The following is an 18,807-nucleotide window of genomic DNA, read 5'->3' as shown; positions in this document are numbered from 1 at the left end:
AAATTTACAATTATATTTAAATATTTGATATCATAAACATAAATGTAATAGAAATACATAGCACTTAAAAGTAGTAATTTTTATTATGTATGGTTTCAAAAATAAATAAGAATTCTTTAAAATTGTAATACAATTTTAATAGCATGATGCAATAGCTCCTTCAAGCCTAAGCTTTTAATGTCTTATATAGAAGACAAAATGATTCTAGTATTGTATTGCTGTATCCAAATTAAGTGATATTTAGCATTAAATAATTTATTTATCTATTTAAAATCATGTTATTAATTGTAAAGCAATTAATTGTTGTTTATTGCTTGACTTCTTAATAATTCAGTGTTGTATAAATGAATTTATATTGAATGTATTATAAATATATTTAGTTCTTTGTATATAAATATATGTAGGGAGCATCTAATAATTTATTTACATGATTTATAAATATTAATATGATCCTGAAATTTGTTAATATAAGTAGATCAAACTAATAACACAATTAAAAGAATATATATAACATACTAAATCAATATGTTACCAGAAAAAAATATTATAAATAATATGAATGTAATATCCAAACTACAAAATGACTTATAAAAAATTAATAATAATTAATTATTAACATCTTGCAACTATTCTTAGATATTACCCATTAAATACTTAAATTAAATTATTTTTTAAATTACTTTATTAATACATTTATAAGTTTATGTATTCTTATGTTTTAATTGTAATTCTAATTTGTATATTGAATGCAAAATCTATCTTAAGTATCTCTTTAAAATACCATTTCAAACAAAAATTTAATTATAATTCAGAATACTTCAAATGATATTTAATTATGTAATTAAAATTTATGCATTATATTGTTTATAATAAGATATATTATATAAACTTTAATAGATATCTTTTAAATTGTAGTTATAATAATTTGATCTAGTCAGCAATTGCATATTGTTGGAAGGTATGAATATACCAAATTATTTTCAAATTATATATTCAACTTACGAAACTTTGTCTAACTTGAGCAGTCCAATTGAAACTAGTCATATTCAAATATAAGTAATCACAGATAGTTCACAACATAAGATATCCAGTAAAACAAAAACAACAAAACACTGTACTGTCATATATAGAATATACCTTAATTGAATAAAAATTACAATTGAAATATGGAATATTTTAATTTGTTTTATAAATATTTATTATAATATAAAATAAAATAATTATACCAATTATGTTTTAGAGGATTTATATTCTAATGTTCTTTCTTAATATCTTAAATATATATTTATAAAATCATTGTAACGAGAAGAAAAGGTAAACTATCGAACACTATTAATCATCATAGTAGTATTTTAAATAAAAGTCCCATATAAATTGACGTATGGATATTTACTATGTATTCTGAAATCATTCCGTTGTTTTCTTGTATTGACCTCGGTAATAGCTCAAAATGAATCGAGGCGAGCCTCCTGGTTTTGCCGGTTTCTAACATGTTTATATCACGCGCTACGCACGTTCTGTCTGCTCATTTGCATTAAACAGGACTCGTGCCTAAACCAGAACTTAAGTATTGACGCACAACTTCTTATGTTTTGTCATACAAGACGGCGAGCCCCCACAAATGGAAAGTTTTACAAGAATGACATACTTTACATCTTTGCTGCTTATTATAAAATATTTTCTTGAAAATTATATTTTCTATACAATTAAAATCATGTAGTAATATATGTATATGATATTAGCAAATAATTAATTTTTATTTTACTTTTACAAATATACTAATATTTATTTTATTTAGTTATTTAAAAAACGTGTAGAAAAATTAATTTTAAATTGAAAAAATAATTTAATCCGTTTAACTTTCTTTAGTAGGTAAATATGATATTAATTAGTTTATTAAAAGTTTATAATATCTTCTCAGTAAATATAATTATGTTTTATTTATAAACTTGTATTGCAAATGCAAAATATTTAAGTGTGAGAAAACATGAACGTTTAAAATATATTTATGATATAAAAGACAATTAGTAAAATATATAAGAAATTTTGAAATTTTTAAGTATTTTAAATTGTATCTTTTTAAACGTATTTAAATAAAAATTTGGGATACTAGATTTTGAAGATATTTTAAAAATATTTTAAAATATTTTAAAATATATCATAGAGGATGATAATTTATATCTTTAACTAACGAGCTAAAGAATAAAATTAAGAAGCTAGAAATATATTTTTTTTAGTAAACAAGTTAATGGGTATTCTTTAAAGAAATGAGTTTTAAAATGATAATTTCAGAGACGAGCCCATTAAGAAAATATTAAATGATCGTAGCAATCCTGAAAAACCTGCTCACTATCGATAATATTATACGATTAATTTACATTTGACTATTTCTGAAAAAATACGACACAAACAAGCCTCCATGATCAACCAATCAGAGATCAGGATATCGTTCTCTGATTTTGACGCGCTTGTATTTAAGCAAGGTACGCTTGCGATTAAGAACTATTAAATAGAAATCATTAACTATCGCGCTTTAACTTTTCGTACAGAAAATGGTAGGAAACATAATTTTTATGAATTTATTGTATTGTATAAAGATAAAATTTTTTTATAAAAATTTTGTAATTATATTTAAATTTACTTTTATGATAAATATATTTTCAATATATAGGGTAGTGCATAAATAACAATTTTACTTTAAACTTATTACAGTATTGTGATAACACTAAATAACAATTGTATTCCTAATAATTACGTTATTTAAATTTAAAGTATTGATAGTTGAAGTAATTATGTATCTTTAGTAAATCTTATATCTATTTAATTGTGCAATGATATTAATTATTATTATCTTAATAATAAAATTTATTCATAAAAATATTGATTTCTGAATAGTATATAATCTCACATAATACATAAGTAAACTAAAAATGTTATTTTTTTTCAGACTACATATATGGATAAAGGTCCGAAGGTAACTATTAATATCCTACTTTAATTGAAAAAATAATTTATTATTACTATATAAATTTGTTCTATTTAGCCCATAGGTGGAAAATTTTTAAGTTTCCACCATCTCGTATTCTGGGTTGGAAATGCAAAACAGGTAATTAAAAAGAAATAGCACTAACTAATTTAGAACGAGAATAGCTTTATTAAATAAATTCCATGAAATGAAAATGTGTTATATTAATATGACAATTACTTTATATTTTTACTTTTATATTTCATTTTCATCTTTCAATCTCGATCATACGTAAATAAATGTTAGATATTAATTTAAAATTTGCATTTTAATTAAAATTTGTTATAATAATAGATACTATATATTCAACGTTAAAATATAATCATTCAGAATCACTAACAATTAGGAACTTTGGGATTACGTATATTTTTTCAATTTCTACAACACAGTGTGAATATCTTCAATAACCACACTTGTTCACTTCTATACTTACACAACATATTTCACTTCTAATTATAAATTTATATTTAAATACATTTGTTATTTTAGGCAGTCAGTTATTATTGCACTAGATTGGGTTTTGAACCTTTGGCTTACCGCGGTTTAGAAACTGGCTCTAGACGCATAGTATCATATGTCATCAGACAAAATCAGGTAAACATTAGAGAAATATATATTGGACAAATGTTTATCTAGTAATATTTAATAACTCAATGTGCAGAATATTTATGTAATTCCCCATCAAATTTTATTAGTTTATTATGAAGATGATACTGAGCAGAGAATATCTTACTTTTAAAACTTATATGAATTATTCTCCATGAAAATATTAATTACTTGAATGATTTTTTCTTTTCATTTAAGAAAATATCGTAGCAATCCTGAAAAACCTGCTCACTATCGATAATATTATACGATTAATTTACATTTGACTATTTCTGAAAAAATACGACACAAACAAGCCTCCATGATCAACCAATCAGAGATCAGGATATCGTTCTCTGATTTTGACGCGCTTGTATTTAAGCAAGGTACGCTTGCGATTAAGAACTATTAAATAGAAATCATTAACTATCGCGCTTTAACTTTTCGTACAGAAAATGGTAGGAAACATAATTTTTATGAATTTATTGTATTGTATAAAGATAAAATTTTTTTATAAAAATTTTGTAATTATATTTAAATTTACTTTTATGATAAATATATTTTCAATATATAGGGTAGTGCATAAATAACAATTTTACTTTAAACTTATTACAGTATTGTGATAACACTAAATAACAATTGTATTCCTAATAATTACGTTATTTAAATTTAAAGTATTGATAGTTGAAGTAATTATGTATCTTTAGTAAATCTTATATCTATTTAATTGTGCAATGATATTAATTATTATTATCTTAATAATAAAATTTATTCATAAAAATATTGATTTCTGAATAGTATATAATCTCACATAATACATAAGTAAACTAAAAATGTTATTTTTTTTCAGACTACATATATGGATAAAGGTCCGAAGGTAACTATTAATATCCTACTTTAATTGAAAAAATAATTTATTATTACTATATAAATTTGTTCTATTTAGCCCATAGGTGGAAAATTTTTAAGTTTCCACCATCTCGTATTCTGGGTTGGAAATGCAAAACAGGTAATTAAAAAGAAATAGCACTAACTAATTTAGAACGAGAATAGCTTTATTAAATAAATTCCATGAAATGAAAATGTGTTATATTAATATGACAATTACTTTATATTTTTACTTTTATATTTCATTTTCATCTTTCAATCTCGATCATACGTAAATAAATGTTAGATATTAATTTAAAATTTGCATTTTAATTAAAATTTGTTATAATAATAGATACTATATATTCAACGTTAAAATATAATCATTCAGAATCACTAACAATTAGGAACTTTGGGATTACGTATATTTTTTCAATTTCTACAACACAGTGTGAATATCTTCAATAACCACACTTGTTCACTTCTATACTTACACAACATATTTCACTTCTAATTATAAATTTATATTTAAATACATTTGTTATTTTAGGCAGTCAGTTATTATTGCACTAGATTGGGTTTTGAACCTTTGGCTTACCGCGGTTTAGAAACTGGCTCTAGACGCATAGTATCATATGTCATCAGACAAAATCAGGTAAACATTAGAGAAATATATATTGGACAAATGTTTATCTAGTAATATTTAATAACTCAATGTGCAGAATATTTATGTAATTCCCCATCAAATTTTATTAGTTTATTATGAAGATGATACTGAGCAGAGAATATCTTACTTTTAAAACTTATATGAATTATTCTCCATGAAAATATTAATTACTTGAATGATTTTTTCTTTTCATTTAAGAAAAGAAAAACCGATATTTTAAATAATATTTATAAATGTAGATAATTATTTCTTGTTTCAAGTATTATTAATAAAGTCCTATCAATAATTATAAATATATTATTTTATATTATTTAAAATAATGAAAAATATCGTTTTTTCATTTCTAGATTATTTTTGTATTTGAATCAGCTTATGAACCTGATAATGAAGAAATGGCAAGCCATCTTTCACGACACGGAGACGGTGTTCGTGATATTGCATTTAATGTTGAAAATATTGACATCATTGTACAAGTACGTTAAACTTATACATTTTTATAAATGTACAAATGAAACAAGTATAACTTTTTGTTCAGATCGCAAAAGAAAGAGGGGCAGTAATAATAAACGATATCTGGGAAGAAAGTGATGAATATGGGACTGTGAAATTTGCTACCATACATACAGTAAGTATATATGAAAAAATAAAATAATGAAATAAAAAGAGTATTTTGATAAAATATAATTATTAATTTATTTAACAGTATGGGGACACATATCATACACTAATAGACAAATCCAGTTATAAAGGATTCTTTTTACCAGGATTTCAAAAGCTTCCGGAAGACCCATTTTCAAAGAATTTGTATGTAACTTAAATCTAATCTAACACTATCAAGTATTTGATAAATTTGTTTTTATTATTTAGACCAAAAGTTGGATTAAATTTTGTGGACCACATTGTTGGTAATCAATATGATAAACAAATGGAGTCTGTCGCAAGATGGTACATAATTTGATTAAAAATTTAAGAAGTCAAAAGGACTTATGATTCTGAATATATGGTCGAGTTCTCTCCATAAAATTTATTTAATTTTAGGTATGAGCAATGTTTACAATTTCATCGATTCTGGTCAGTCGATGATACTCAACTACACACAGAATATTCAGCCCTGCGTTCTATCGTTATGGCAAATTGGGAGGAAACTATAAAAATGCCTATTAACGAACCTGCTCCTGGTAAAAAACGTTCTCAAATTCAGGAATATGTTGAATACTATGGAGGAGCAGGAGTGCAACATATTGCTCTTAATACAAATGATATAATTACAGCTGTAACTATACCTCTTAACAATTTTTCTAAATTTAGATAAGATCTAGTTTAAGAATTAAAAATTTCTATTATTTTATAGATACAAAATCTACGAGCTAGAGGAGTAGAGTTCCTGGATGTTCCAGACACTTACTATAATATGTTAAAAAATCATTTAAAGACCAAAGGTGTACAAATTTTAGAAGATCTTAATATACTTCAGGTAGAACTAGAAAATGAAAGATTGTAGGATAAATTTACTAAGGACCCATTAATTTTTATTTCTAAATATATTTCCAGAAATTAAAAATTTTAATTGACTATGATGAAAATGGGTACCTCTTACAAATATTTACTAAAAACATGCAAGATCGACCAACACTCTTTGTAGAAATCATTCAAAGGCACAATCATAATGTAGGGTATTATAATGGTCATTAAATTTTCTATAAACTTTTTAAAAACGAGATTAACAAAATTATTTTTGTTACAGGGATTTGGAGCTGGAAATTTTCAAGCATTGTTTGAAGCTATTGAAATGGAACAAGCTAAACGTGGCAATTTGTAAAAAATATGGATTCTTATAATTAAAAAAAAATATAGATTCTTAACAGTTGTATTGATTAAAATAAAATATAATTATATATAGCCATTTTATTCTTTAAATTTACGCTCCCAATTTCTATTAAAATTAAAATCTCTGCATTGCAAGTTATAAAATAGAAACTACCATCAAATTATTAATTCCAAATGTTGTATTTAATGGCCAATATTTGTTTTACAAAAATACACACAGTATGAAGGAATAAAATACGTAACAATACAATTTGAAATGTAATACTCAACCATTAAAATCAAACATTATATGGTGCTCTATTATATTGTGACATTATATTATAAACGTGTAACCAACAACAGGTGTTCTTAAAAAAAGAGGAAAACAAGAAAATGATTAAACTGTATTTATTTTTAATGCTCTTTTTTTGCTTTGTGGCCAAGATATAAGCAAATGTTTTTCATATAAAAACTGCAGTATCTAGAAAGAATGGAATAATATGTGATGACAAAGGATATTAAGGAGAAAAGTAGCTCACTTATTTTAATCTCTGGGGAGTCCATGGCTCAGATACCTGTCTGCTATTAAATGGGGTAAATTTGCAGACTTTTGTCTTCATACACTATCATGAATGCCAAGACGAAAAATGTCATGCTGACAGAAAAATGAATTCCCCAGTGGCTTCAACACAAAAATCTGTGAGAAGGCATGTGGTGGATCTTCATCTGCCTGCAACAAATTAGAAATATATTACACCTACATATATTATTATTCTATACATAAATATATAAAAAGATATATCAAATATTAAAATTTTTAATATTTTATTACTTATATATCTTTCAAAAATCAATTTTAATAGACGTTAGTATAAAAAATGAACTTATATGTAAAAATATATTGATGTCGGATTAAACTGCTATGAAGGTGAAGTATTTTTAAATACCATTAATAGTAATGTTAACACCCACGCAAAAATTGTGCAAATGCTTTAAAGATAGTAATAAAAATAAAAGAATATGCAATACAATGATAAACTTACCATATAATAAAATTTTTGTGTAAAAGAATTATTTTATATTTTTTCTGTAACTATGCTAAGATATTCTACATTATTATACATAATTTTGATTATTATAAGAATTAATTACTCTAAATTTGGCATAATTAAATTTAAAAAATATACATATAATAATCATTGCAACATAAAAGAATATTAGCATATTACTGTAAGTTACAAAAAAGATAAAATTAAATTTAATTATTTTTATTTTCATATATTGTTATTTATTATTCTATATAGTTTTTTAAACTATTATTTTATTGATACAGAAAATGTGAATTACTTATTATTGGCATAAATTATTATTAAATAGCATATTTTATTTAGCATTAAACTTTTATTAAAATAGAAAAAATAAACTTTATTCCGGTCAGTTCAGCAATTTAAAATTTTTTTTATCATTACCTTCATTAAATAGTTTACCAAAGCATAATTAATTAAATATTACATGCAAATATTGAATTAATAAAATTAGAAATTTATAACTATAGAATTTATAACTATAATAAATTTTAAAATGCAGCAGATGTTTTTGCTATTATAAAGTTACTTTAAAATCTTAAATTCACTAAACCATTACATATTAATATTAGTGAGTGCAAAAATTGTTTTTCAGATCACTGATTACAGCAAATACAAAAGCAATTGCAAATAATACATAATTAAATTAGAATTAATAATAAGGAGGCATACTGACAAACATGACGTAGCTTTAAACACTAAAAATTAGTATCGGGCTTGCCTGTACCATGGTACGAAGATCAATGGATAGCAATACCTGACGCCTAAACCGTGTTATGTAGAGCAAGTCTGAAGATGTCATGCTGCACGTAAAAGCTGGTGCCAATTGGCTTCAGGACAAATGTCTGGATGTATGCATGGGGCTGATCCTCATCAGTCTGCCCAATCATCAACAATCACTGACTCAATTTTCTTATTTCATCTTCTTTGCGGAGGTATATAGAGAGATTGTTGCTGGACATTAGTCATAGCTCAATCTCTATCTTCATATGGCAGCACAAAAAATGTAAGGCAGTACAGTACACATTTGTGTAGCATGTCCAGCCAATAAAATATAATATATGGACGAATAGAGGTATAAACGCATTAAAGAATTTAAAATACAACAAAAAAAAAAAAAAAAAAAAAAAAAAAAAAAAAAAAAAAAAAAAAAAAAAAAAATAAAAATAAAAAGAAAAAGAAGAATACTGAGCCAAATGTATTCCTTTGCGTAGAAAATGCATTGTATTGCGTAATAAACAGATAATAGAAGAAGTTAAATTACTGAACTAATTGGAATAAGATCTCTGCACATATTGAATTATAAAATTCTTTCTTATATATTAACTTTTGCTACACATGAATATTATAACTCTGTATAATTTTATATGAAAATCCCTATCTATTTAGTCTTATTGTGATTATAATATGGAAAAAGCTATTTTTCTTACCTGCAACCTTCCTAAAACATTAATGAGTACGCCACCATCAAACATTGGTTGTGAATCAATAGCAGTTATTATCCGATTTATTTTTTGAAATGTTAAACTCTAAAAATTAAAAACTTGTAATTAATATAGAAAAAGATCATAAAATTATACTTATTCTTTCTTAATTTCATAATGTTTTTATAAAATATATAGAATCTATATATACCATGTAAAATATATTTAAAAAAATGATATCTATAGTATATTGAAACTAATATATAATATCTTTCTTTTACAAAATACTTACACTTAACTTTTCCATAATTTTAATAGCACCTTGTATTTGCAAACCCTCAAATGTCATAAAAGATGACTCGGTCTGTGAACACAATATCGAATAAATATGCAGGAAAGAAAAAATTACAATAAATAAGTGTAATAGTAAACAATCAAAACTTACATTATACATATTTATTAAATTTGGTCTTTGAGCAGGGTCGTCAAACATCGCATAATACTGTTGTACGAAACCCTTCCCGATTACTTCATATTGGGGGTTTAATGCCATTACGCTAACTTATTATGTTCACACTCACTATACGATATCAATAATATCAGTCTTTTCAAATGGTTCAATCGGTCGACAATTTATATTTAAAAAAAGTTCTACGATAAGAGTAAAATAATGCCTATTAACATCCCTCGTGCAAGACACAAGCGACCAGGAAGCTACTTATGCCGACCAATCATTTCGATGTATCGAGAAAATCATCGGGATTATTCTCGAACTCTCGAAAAGTTTAGATATTTGGTAACGATTGTACCCGGTTTTGCACAAACAATGTTGTTTCTGATTCGTTATTTGAATTGAAAATATACAGAACTAGTTTGTTGTTCTTCCAACAGTTATATGATATATATTGAAAGAAATAAATAAAGACCTTTATATCGAAACTATGTGATGGACAAAACCGATCTGAACGAAAATTCCCTGTCACGAAATAATTTTGTCGAACTTCATTCAAACTGTGACATAGGATTGGTTATCATTAGACATTGCCGGATGTTCAGTGATACGACATCTATAGGTTGAATTTTGAAAATCGAACGAGTGAACTATTGAAAGTTAGGTTAACTTCCTTTTTTCCGGTGTGAGAAACCGTGAGGTGTGTGATGTTTGTCATTACAGAAACTCATCCAAAAACATCGAAAAATAGAAAAATAATTTATTTATATATATAACATTGTTTTTATTAATGTGTATTCTGGAATTTTTGATATACTAATCATTTCTTTAATTTTAGAAATTTAATAATACTTTTTGGAGTATGTTGATAAACATTTTTAATTTTGTTTATATTAAACTAAAGTAAAAGTTTGAGTAATTGTTTAAATTTTACATATTTTAAAAAATAGTTTTTTTTATATAAATTTATGTATTAATTTCTGAAATAGTTGTGTTATGGAAAAGGTTATGTGTTATTAAGTACAGTATTGCAACTGGCAATCTAATGTATATACTAAAAAAAGGTTTTATTAACAAGAAAACTAATAATTAATGTAGAATAAATTATTGCATACTTTGTACATTAAATAACATTCAATTTTTAAACTAATAAATAATTTTTTTTCATAGACATATCTTCAAGATGGTGAAGATTATGAAAACAGGAAAAGTTGTATTGGTTCTTAGTGGCCGATATGCTGGAAGGAAAGCTATCATTATGCGAAATTATGATGATGGTACTGCAGAAAAACAATATGGCCATGCAATGGTAGCAGGTATTGATAGATATCCACGTAAAGTACACAAAAGAATGGGCAAAGCAAAGATTCACAAACGGTCCAAAATTAAACCATTTGTGAAAGTAAGTTTTCTAGGTGATTACTTAAAATGTTTTAATATTTAAATAACATTTAATTATTAATATCATTAACTTTATGTAATTAATGATTGTGTGTATATAATTATTTCTTTTTTAATATTATGTTATTTTATGTAAATGTGTTTATAAATTACAGGTATTAAATTATAATCATTTGATGCCAACAAGATACACTGTAGATATGCATTGGGAAAAAGTAGTACCCAAAGACCTTAAAGATGCAATGAAACGCAAAAAGATTCGATTCCAAACACGTGTTAAACTTGAAGAAAAGTATGTATATTTATAATTGCTATATAATATATATATTTGCATTATGTATATTTTACAAGTATTTTAAAATTGTTTTTGAGATTATTTAATAAATAGGCAAGTGATATTAATACTTATTTTTAGGTACAAATCTGGTAAAAACAAATGGTTCTTCCAAAAATTACGATTCTAATTAAATTTAAATAAATATAAAATCTACAAGTATTTTAAGTATTTTAAGTTAATAATATTTCCCATTTACTTTCCCATTCCACAATAAAAGAAACAACTCTTTGTTTTTTAGTATATATATATATATATTCGATAAGCACAAGTCTAGTTTATTTTTAAATTGTAATATTTATACATTAACGAATGCTTAATGTTACAAAAATTCACTCATTTATAACATTTAAAATATATTCAAAAATATAATTGAAATTGACAAAAATATTTTTAAAATATAATATACAATGAGATATACTAAATTATAAATAATTTAAAAATGCATTAAAAAAATACTAATAACATAATTTAATAAATATATATTTTGAAAAAGTTAAAGTACTATAATTTGTAACAAAAATTTTATCATTCATATTCTTATGAATTATCATTTGCTAAGCTTCTTAGTACGTTCATCTAATGATTCTATGTTATTTTTTATAATTTCTAAATTTGATGCAAAGCTTTCCTGTACTCCTTTTAAGAGAGACTTGTTACTCTCCAAATCCGAAGTTATTTGTGATTGTAATTCTTCTAAACGCATAAGGGATTTGTTGAATGTAGCAGCTAGAACAAAATATATTAGATTACACTGCTTTAAAAAAAAAAAAAAAATATATATATATAAAACTTTTTAAACGTATTTAGATATGTACCTTGCTGATGAATAGTATTTAAAGCCAACATTCGATTTACAGTTTGAGGTAAAATTTGTGACATACTTTCTGTCTGTTTTATAATATCATACATTTCTGAAATCTGAAAGCAAAATTCGATTTAAATAAATGTTATTTAATTAAATATATATTTAATTATTCATAAAAAAATAACTTACTTTTTGCTCTTGTTCTGAATCTAATGCAGTCTTTTTCTGGGCAATACTATCCATTTTATGAAGTAACGCAGATAATCGGCTTTCGACTATATTTAGCTGGTATATATCTAATAATGCAGCTTTTGCTCCTAGTTCTTGAAGAGTTTCCATTACTCCTTGACCTTTGAGATTCTATGAAAGAATTTATTATTATTAGAAGCATATTATCAATGTGATAAATTATCACAATTATCTAAATACTAATTGACTTGTACTTGTGAAAATTTAGAAAGTTTATCACTTGTTGTTCCAATAACACTTTCTAAGTTACAAAGCCTTTGTTCAAGTAATGCAATTCTTGCTGCTTCTTGCATTCTTGCTTTTTCTGGAAGATACATTATCTGATATTTGAGTACACCAGGTTCAGCTGTTTTATCATCTTTTGTAACCTGTGTCTTTGAATCAGTTTCAGAGGTAAGAGTACTAGTTTGTTTGAATGCTTCTATTTGCGATATCAGTTGTCTAAAATATTCATTAATAAAAGAAAAGTTTTCATTTTAAATACTTTAGTATAATGTAAATGAACTTACTTCATTCTTGTGCCTTGTGGATCTAATAGTGTTGCTACAAGATCAGGTCCAAGACTTTCTTCTAATTTTAAAGAATCTAATTGCTTTCCTAAGAGTTGTACTTGGGAAATTATATCAGCAACAGATTTTACTTCTTCATCTTTTGCTTTTTCCTATTACACAGGCAGAAACAATAAAAAATATATTTTTATGTTTCAAAGAAAAAAGTAAATCATAAAATACATTTTAAATATAATAAAATAAGTGGTACCTTTAAATCATTTACTTCTTCATATAATTCTTTAATCTCACATTGTAAGCGATGATATTTTTGAATAGGAGTTTCTTTCTCTCCCTCTCCAGGTAATTCCCAATCTCCAAATCTAAAATTTACAAAATTTTGCAAAATGTATAACTTACAATTATTTATTGAAAAAATTTACTTATAGCCAGTCCTTGGTTTGATTGATACTCGATCTGAAAAATCAACTCCCTTGCTGATGACATGTTTACTTTTAAATTTATTAAATGCTTCTGTAGCACTAATATGTAACTTTTCTATAGAATCAGTTTCGTCCTAAAAACAAAAATATTACTATTAATAAATAAGATTATATTATATATAGTATTATAAATAATATTCAATATTATACCTCTGGGTAAAGTTGAAATTGTTCTGATTCTGGTAAATCAGTAGTCTCATAAACATCAGCTTGATCATATGCCTATAGATACAATGAAAAATATTAAACATTTATTTATATAAGATACAAAACAACAGATAGGGTTATATACAATTATATCAAGTTTTCATTTTACTGAAATTCTAAATTTTATGTATAGATTGTGATTTTATTTTAAACTTAATTATGTTTAATAATAAAATGATACTAATATAATTTTGATATAACATATGAAGTACTTACAATTCCAGGTAAATCGGCATATTTGGGATCAGCCATTTTTCGTGATTAAATTAAAAACGATTATTAATGTTTAAACTATTTTTAAGAATGCAAGAAATCTTGTTTTTTAGCAATGACTAATAATATAGCAATATTGGAACAAAGCACTAATATCTTAGTTAAATATATTGCAAATTATCACTGAGCACTTAGTTCTAAATTATTTTTACGTCCACACGACTTTCACGATACCTTCCAGCAAGTACCAACACTATGTCAAAAAGTGGCAATTTTAAATAGTGGTACATTTTAAATATGAAAACATTTTATTCTAATAGTAATAACGTAAAAATTATGGGTAATAATAATAAGAAGAAAAATATACACTACGTTTTTAATCCCTGTTTCTTTAAAAATATTGATTAGTTTAATCGTTATATATTTTTATGTATTGATCATACATTAGAGGAAAAAAGAACGAAATATAGAATATATTAATTTTGTTTTAATAATATATATTGTTTTTTAATACTTTACTTAAATTTATAAGGTTATATAAAAATATAATATAAGGCATAGAAATATATTTAAATATTTTATTGATAGTGATAATATAAATAAACTTATATAAATAAATTTTTTAATATTTTTAAAATATATTTAATCTTTTTAATTTTGATAAAGATAAAAAAAGTCATATAAACTGTAATTAATATTTTGTGATAGCTATATATGTATATGTACATTATTATTTTTGAAAACAGTAATATTTTTAAGTTTCAACAATTTTTTTTCTATAGTTAACAATATTTAATATTTATAAGTAAATGATATTAATAATATTAACAATATTTATAAGTAAATTTTTGTATGTGATAACATTTATAGATTGATTGGTTGTGATAACATTTATTTTATTATTCAGAATAAATATACATTTCCATTTGTGATTTATCTATACATTGCTGTTACCAATTAATACGAGACTATGTAAAGACTTTCAATTTAATACTGATTTTTTATGTAACGTACATTTAATTAGTAAAATAATGCAATCAATAATGAAAAAATTAATTTATAACACATCTATTGTAAATTTTTGATACCTTTCAACTTTCTCAAAATGAATAAAAGAAGTAATACGATTGAAGTACTAATACATGTATATATAAATGAAATTAAGAAGTAAATACAAACAAAATATAAAAATACTATTAAATGTTTATGAAAAGACTGTATATTTTAAGTGGTAAAATGAAATAAGAAATGAATAGTGATATTCTTCTGAATATGCAGCCTTATACAATAATTTTTCAATCTCATAGACAATCTAAATTTGATTTTTTAAATGAAGTAAAGTTTGTAGATGCTATTAAGGATATTGTAAATTGTCTATGTGTAGAACCAAGACCAGTTGGAATTTTAATTAGAAATGACAGAGATATGGTGGAAGATTATAATTTACTTTTAAATTTGTATTTATTTTTGATACTATATACAAATTTACATTATTTTATTCTTTTCAAGGTTTTACTCGCTAATTAATTTATGCACATTTTATATTCATTTTAATTTTTATAGCACTTGAAAATAGTAAGAACACAATAAAGGACACTAAATCTTCCTTATTTATTTTGTTCTTAGATAAAAATATACAAAAAACAAATAATAGATATGTATTGTCATTTACAAATGTAATAAATTTAATTGATATCTTAAGTACCTTATAAATCTGCATCTTTTATGTGTTATGGTCCAGTTGTCCCAAAAGGCTATGGATGTTGTTATAATCCGAGATCAACAGATATTCTCATTGCTTGTTGTTCTTTCAAGTCATGCACAAATATCAATTCAAAAAAGTTTATAAATATTTTAATAGAAGTATTGCATGACATGAAAGAATTAAGAATTAAGAATTACCTACTCAATAATGTTATATAATTGTTAAAATTTATATACTTGTACTTTCATAAATCACCCTGTAAATCATCCCTATTTTGTAAGTTAAAATTTAATATTTAACAAATAAGATATTTAAATATTTAAAAAAATTTAATTTTGTATGCTCTTAGAATATAATAAAAAATAATATATATATGAAATTATATTTTACTACTTTAAAGTAGTAAATATACATATAATTCATATATAAAAAATAAATCACATAAAATTCTATAATAATTTAAATTAAGTCCTATTTTATTAATTATGAAGTTAGGAGAAATAAACGAATATACTTAAAAATTACGTTCTTATAATTCTTCATGTGTAATAGAAGATGAGGATCTCTCTGAGGGAAAACCCCAAAAGAATGTTGGATATCCTTTGATTTCCCGTTCTCTTGCAACAAAAGCTGAAAAGGAAGATATACAATTTCCTATAAAATAATTTGCTCGTCCAAGAATAGCTAAATCTAAATGAGGTGATGCAGGTGAATCTTGTTTAAAAACTGGAACCTGTAATAAATATTAAATATTTATAAAAATAATGTCTATAAAAATATTTTTAAATATTGTTTTAAACATACTGTTACAAATATATAAATATATAAAATATATTAATTAATTTCTTACTTCCATTCGTGCTAAAGCTTTAGTAAGTTCTTTAATCATGTAATTATTATCCGATGCTACAAATACTGATTTGATATTGTTGCCATTACGGATAACTCGTTTTAAATGACGTACTATTAAGTCAAATGATGGTAGACACATAGCAGAAGTTGCTTTCCCACGTTCATTTCGATATCCAAGACATTGTGGAGCAGCAAAGAGATTTGGTGCACTGGATATAAATTCACAAGCACGAATCTATAAGAAAAACAACATATTTTCAAATCTTTCAAATATATTAAAATGTAATTTAAATATCTGTAAAAATAGATATGTACCCAATCAATTCCATTACGTAAATGAATTCCCACAAATGCTCCCCTTGGTAATTTTTGTTTTATAAATGTTGTTGCTTTATTAAGCATATCTGTATTCCATTCAATGTATTTATGTAATCTTTTATTTTCCAATTGTACAGGAAAACTAGCAGGTGCACCTGTAAATGCTAATACTGGCCAATTTAATGCAGGATACTGTTTTTTCCATTGCATTGCCATATCCGTATGATAAACGTCATAATGAAGTGGACCATAAAATTCAGATTTTACAAAATCTACATTATATGTATCCCAAAATGAACCAAATGGGTTTCCATCTTTTGCATTACATGAATCTCCTTTGCCACGGGCAGAATAACAAAAAGCTGAAAGGGCCAATATGTTTGAAAAGAACATTTTGTTTCTGGATTTAACATTTAAAACTTACATACTCTTTCCTTAGATTGCCATATTTTTGGTGCAATATCTTGCATAAAACCCTCCATTAATATTGCTTTATGATAATTTTGAACTTGTGAAACATTAAAATATGTATCAAATGGAACTTGTATCTAAAAAATTATAAATTTAGATACAAAAATATTCATATTTTAAAAAAATATTAAATATTATTCTTTACAAACAGATCTAGTTTCTCCTATTCTGTACTCAACCCATGGTGGTAAAATTAAAGTACGATTTAATGCTTTTGCAAATCCTAAAGCACCTAAAAAGTGATCTGCTTGATTTCCAAATCGTCCTAAAAGTTATAATAGAATTGATAATTTTAATGAATTTTTTTTACGTTATATTTATATAATTATTTATATATATATCATGAAATCTTACCCATACAAGGACAATAAACAATATACCCATTTGTATCAATATCAAAATCTTCACAATATGTGCTATAAAATTTGGTTAATAGTAAAATAAAAATAATACTGAACATTGCAGTGATGTTTTTTAAATTTATCTTACTTAGTTATGAATAACCTAAATAAAATATGACGGGTTAGGAATACAATACACAAGTCAATCTAAAATATTTCCGCTTTTATACATTAGCATTACTATGGATACGTGCATTGATTACTGTAAATGTAGAAACGCAATCCAAACTAAACGAAGAATAAATTAAAAATAAAATAGGGACATTGTATGTTTTTCCTAAGATTAGTCGTATCTTATTTAACAAAATAATTTCTTTTTTCTTTTAATTTAAATTAATTAGGTCGAATTTTTATTAAAATAATATATTATTTTAATTCTTAATATATTCATATTATTTGAAAAATTTGAATATTTGATGATTTATAAATATCTTAAATAAGGGAGATATAGAATCAGTATTACATTTTCCAAATTTATATATCAGAAAATTGCAAATTTGACATTAAAATATAATAATCAGTACTCGTTTAAAATATATTTATAATAATATTTTATTGTAATTAAAAAATTACATATACTTAATGAAGATATTAGTATTGTTTCAAATCAAAGTTTAAAACAATAATTTATGGGTATATGTATTTAGTATGGAAAAATTGAAAAGACATGAAATATTTAGCTTATAATTATTTTATATTTATAAAACTTTTTATGTACAAAAATGTACTATAAGCCCATTAATACAGTACTAGCAGTAATGGGAATTTGTGAAGGTGCACTAGCTTGCCTCACACTCATTTCCCAAGTGTCTAATAACTGAGATACAGAAAAACGTCGAGGAAGTTTTGTGATACGCGCATTTAAAGCTTTCTGAACTGCACAAAGAAATGTTGTGGCATATTCATGTGGTGCCATTACGCAACGAGGAGGCGTCAATGGATAATCA

The 18,807-nt window shown here is 24.2% G+C and overlaps 7 protein-coding genes across 10 annotated transcripts in view; 3 read left to right on the top strand and 4 right to left on the bottom strand.

Annotated features, from left to right (window-relative positions):
* The first annotated feature begins 2,512 nt into the window (after window positions 1-2,512).
* Window positions 2,513-3,764, top strand: LOC108550280 (4-hydroxyphenylpyruvate dioxygenase-like). Its single transcript, XM_017903983.1, has 5 exons — window positions 2,513-2,555; window positions 2,948-2,974; window positions 3,044-3,106; window positions 3,515-3,619; window positions 3,687-3,764. The coding sequence occupies exons 1-5, from the start codon at window positions 2,553-2,555 to the stop codon at window positions 3,762-3,764; spliced, it is 276 nt and encodes a 91-aa protein (XP_017759472.1). The 5' UTR covers window positions 2,513-2,552.
* Window positions 3,765-4,025: 261 nt separating this feature from the next.
* LOC108550294 (4-hydroxyphenylpyruvate dioxygenase) lies at window positions 4,026-6,963 on the top strand. Its single transcript, XM_017903999.1, has 12 exons — window positions 4,026-4,068; window positions 4,461-4,487; window positions 4,557-4,619; window positions 5,028-5,132; window positions 5,492-5,617; window positions 5,680-5,769; window positions 5,848-5,948; window positions 6,012-6,089; window positions 6,183-6,417; window positions 6,496-6,618; window positions 6,696-6,812; window positions 6,889-6,963. Exons 1-12 carry the CDS (start codon window positions 4,066-4,068, stop codon window positions 6,961-6,963), a joined length of 1,143 nt encoding a protein of 380 aa, XP_017759488.1. The 5' UTR covers window positions 4,026-4,065.
* A 450-nt stretch (window positions 6,964-7,413) lies between these two features.
* On the bottom strand, window positions 7,414-10,283 carry Ntf-2 (nuclear transport factor-2). 3 transcript variants are annotated; one of them, XM_017904014.1, is made up of 5 exons: window positions 9,905-10,267; window positions 9,752-9,823; window positions 9,466-9,564; window positions 7,526-7,680; window positions 7,414-7,431 (listed from the first exon to the last, which is right to left on the bottom strand). In XM_017904014.1, exons 1-4 carry the CDS (start codon window positions 10,010-10,012, stop codon window positions 7,567-7,569), a joined length of 393 nt encoding a protein of 130 aa, XP_017759503.1. In that variant the 5' UTR covers window positions 10,013-10,267; the 3' UTR covers window positions 7,414-7,431; window positions 7,526-7,566. The 3 variants fall into 3 exon arrangements, with proteins under 3 accessions (XP_017759503.1, XP_017759502.1, XP_017759504.1); XM_017904013.1 differs by lacking the exon at window positions 7,414-7,431 and adding an exon at window positions 8,793-8,913 and having other exon boundaries at window positions 7,605-7,680; window positions 9,905-10,278; XM_017904015.1 differs by lacking the exon at window positions 7,414-7,431 and adding an exon at window positions 8,757-8,913 and having other exon boundaries at window positions 7,612-7,680; window positions 9,905-10,283.
* A 279-nt stretch (window positions 10,284-10,562) lies between these two features.
* On the top strand, window positions 10,563-11,794 carry RpL27 (ribosomal protein L27). Of its 2 annotated transcripts, none has more exons than XM_017904017.1 (4): window positions 10,563-10,610; window positions 11,081-11,312; window positions 11,467-11,603; window positions 11,727-11,794. In XM_017904017.1, the coding sequence occupies exons 2-4, from the start codon at window positions 11,094-11,096 to the stop codon at window positions 11,773-11,775; spliced, it is 405 nt and encodes a 134-aa protein (XP_017759506.1). In that variant the 5' UTR covers window positions 10,563-10,610; window positions 11,081-11,093; the 3' UTR covers window positions 11,776-11,794. The 2 variants fall into 2 exon arrangements, with proteins under 2 accessions (XP_017759506.1, XP_017759507.1); XM_017904018.1 differs by lacking the exon at window positions 10,563-10,610 and adding an exon at window positions 10,691-10,770.
* A 401-nt stretch (window positions 11,795-12,195) lies between these two features.
* On the bottom strand, window positions 12,196-14,254 carry DCTN2-p50 (dynactin subunit 2). The gene is made up of 9 exons (XM_017904026.1): window positions 14,117-14,254; window positions 13,844-13,915; window positions 13,634-13,767; window positions 13,462-13,573; window positions 13,212-13,363; window positions 12,897-13,143; window positions 12,643-12,813; window positions 12,464-12,566; window positions 12,196-12,374 (listed from the first exon to the last, which is right to left on the bottom strand). The coding sequence occupies exons 1-9, from the start codon at window positions 14,150-14,152 to the stop codon at window positions 12,196-12,198; spliced, it is 1,206 nt and encodes a 401-aa protein (XP_017759515.1). The 5' UTR covers window positions 14,153-14,254.
* Window positions 14,255-16,347: 2,093 nt separating this feature from the next.
* On the bottom strand, window positions 16,348-17,919 carry O-fut1 (O-fucosyltransferase 1). The gene is made up of 6 exons (XM_017904038.1): window positions 17,814-17,919; window positions 17,609-17,724; window positions 17,413-17,536; window positions 16,986-17,350; window positions 16,669-16,905; window positions 16,348-16,551 (listed from the first exon to the last, which is right to left on the bottom strand). Exons 1-6 carry the CDS (start codon window positions 17,917-17,919, stop codon window positions 16,348-16,350), a joined length of 1,152 nt encoding a protein of 383 aa, XP_017759527.1.
* Window positions 17,920-18,587: 668 nt separating this feature from the next.
* The window catches only part of MED15 (mediator complex subunit 15), a 6,649-nt gene continuing 6,429 nt past the window's right edge, over window positions 18,588-18,807 (bottom strand). The window contains exon 13 of the mRNA XM_017904000.1: window positions 18,588-18,807. Within this exon, the coding sequence (XP_017759489.1) occupies window positions 18,588-18,807 (220 nt within the window).

Source organism: Eufriesea mexicana, unplaced genomic scaffold (assembly GCF_001483705.2).
Source record: "Eufriesea mexicana isolate 0111107269 unplaced genomic scaffold, ASM148370v2 scaffold2646, whole genome shotgun sequence".
Classification (NCBI taxonomy): Eukaryota; Metazoa; Arthropoda; class Insecta; order Hymenoptera; family Apidae; genus Eufriesea; species Eufriesea mexicana.
The sequence above is the reverse complement of the archived record's forward strand: the minus strand, read 5'-3'. Positions and strand labels throughout refer to the sequence as shown.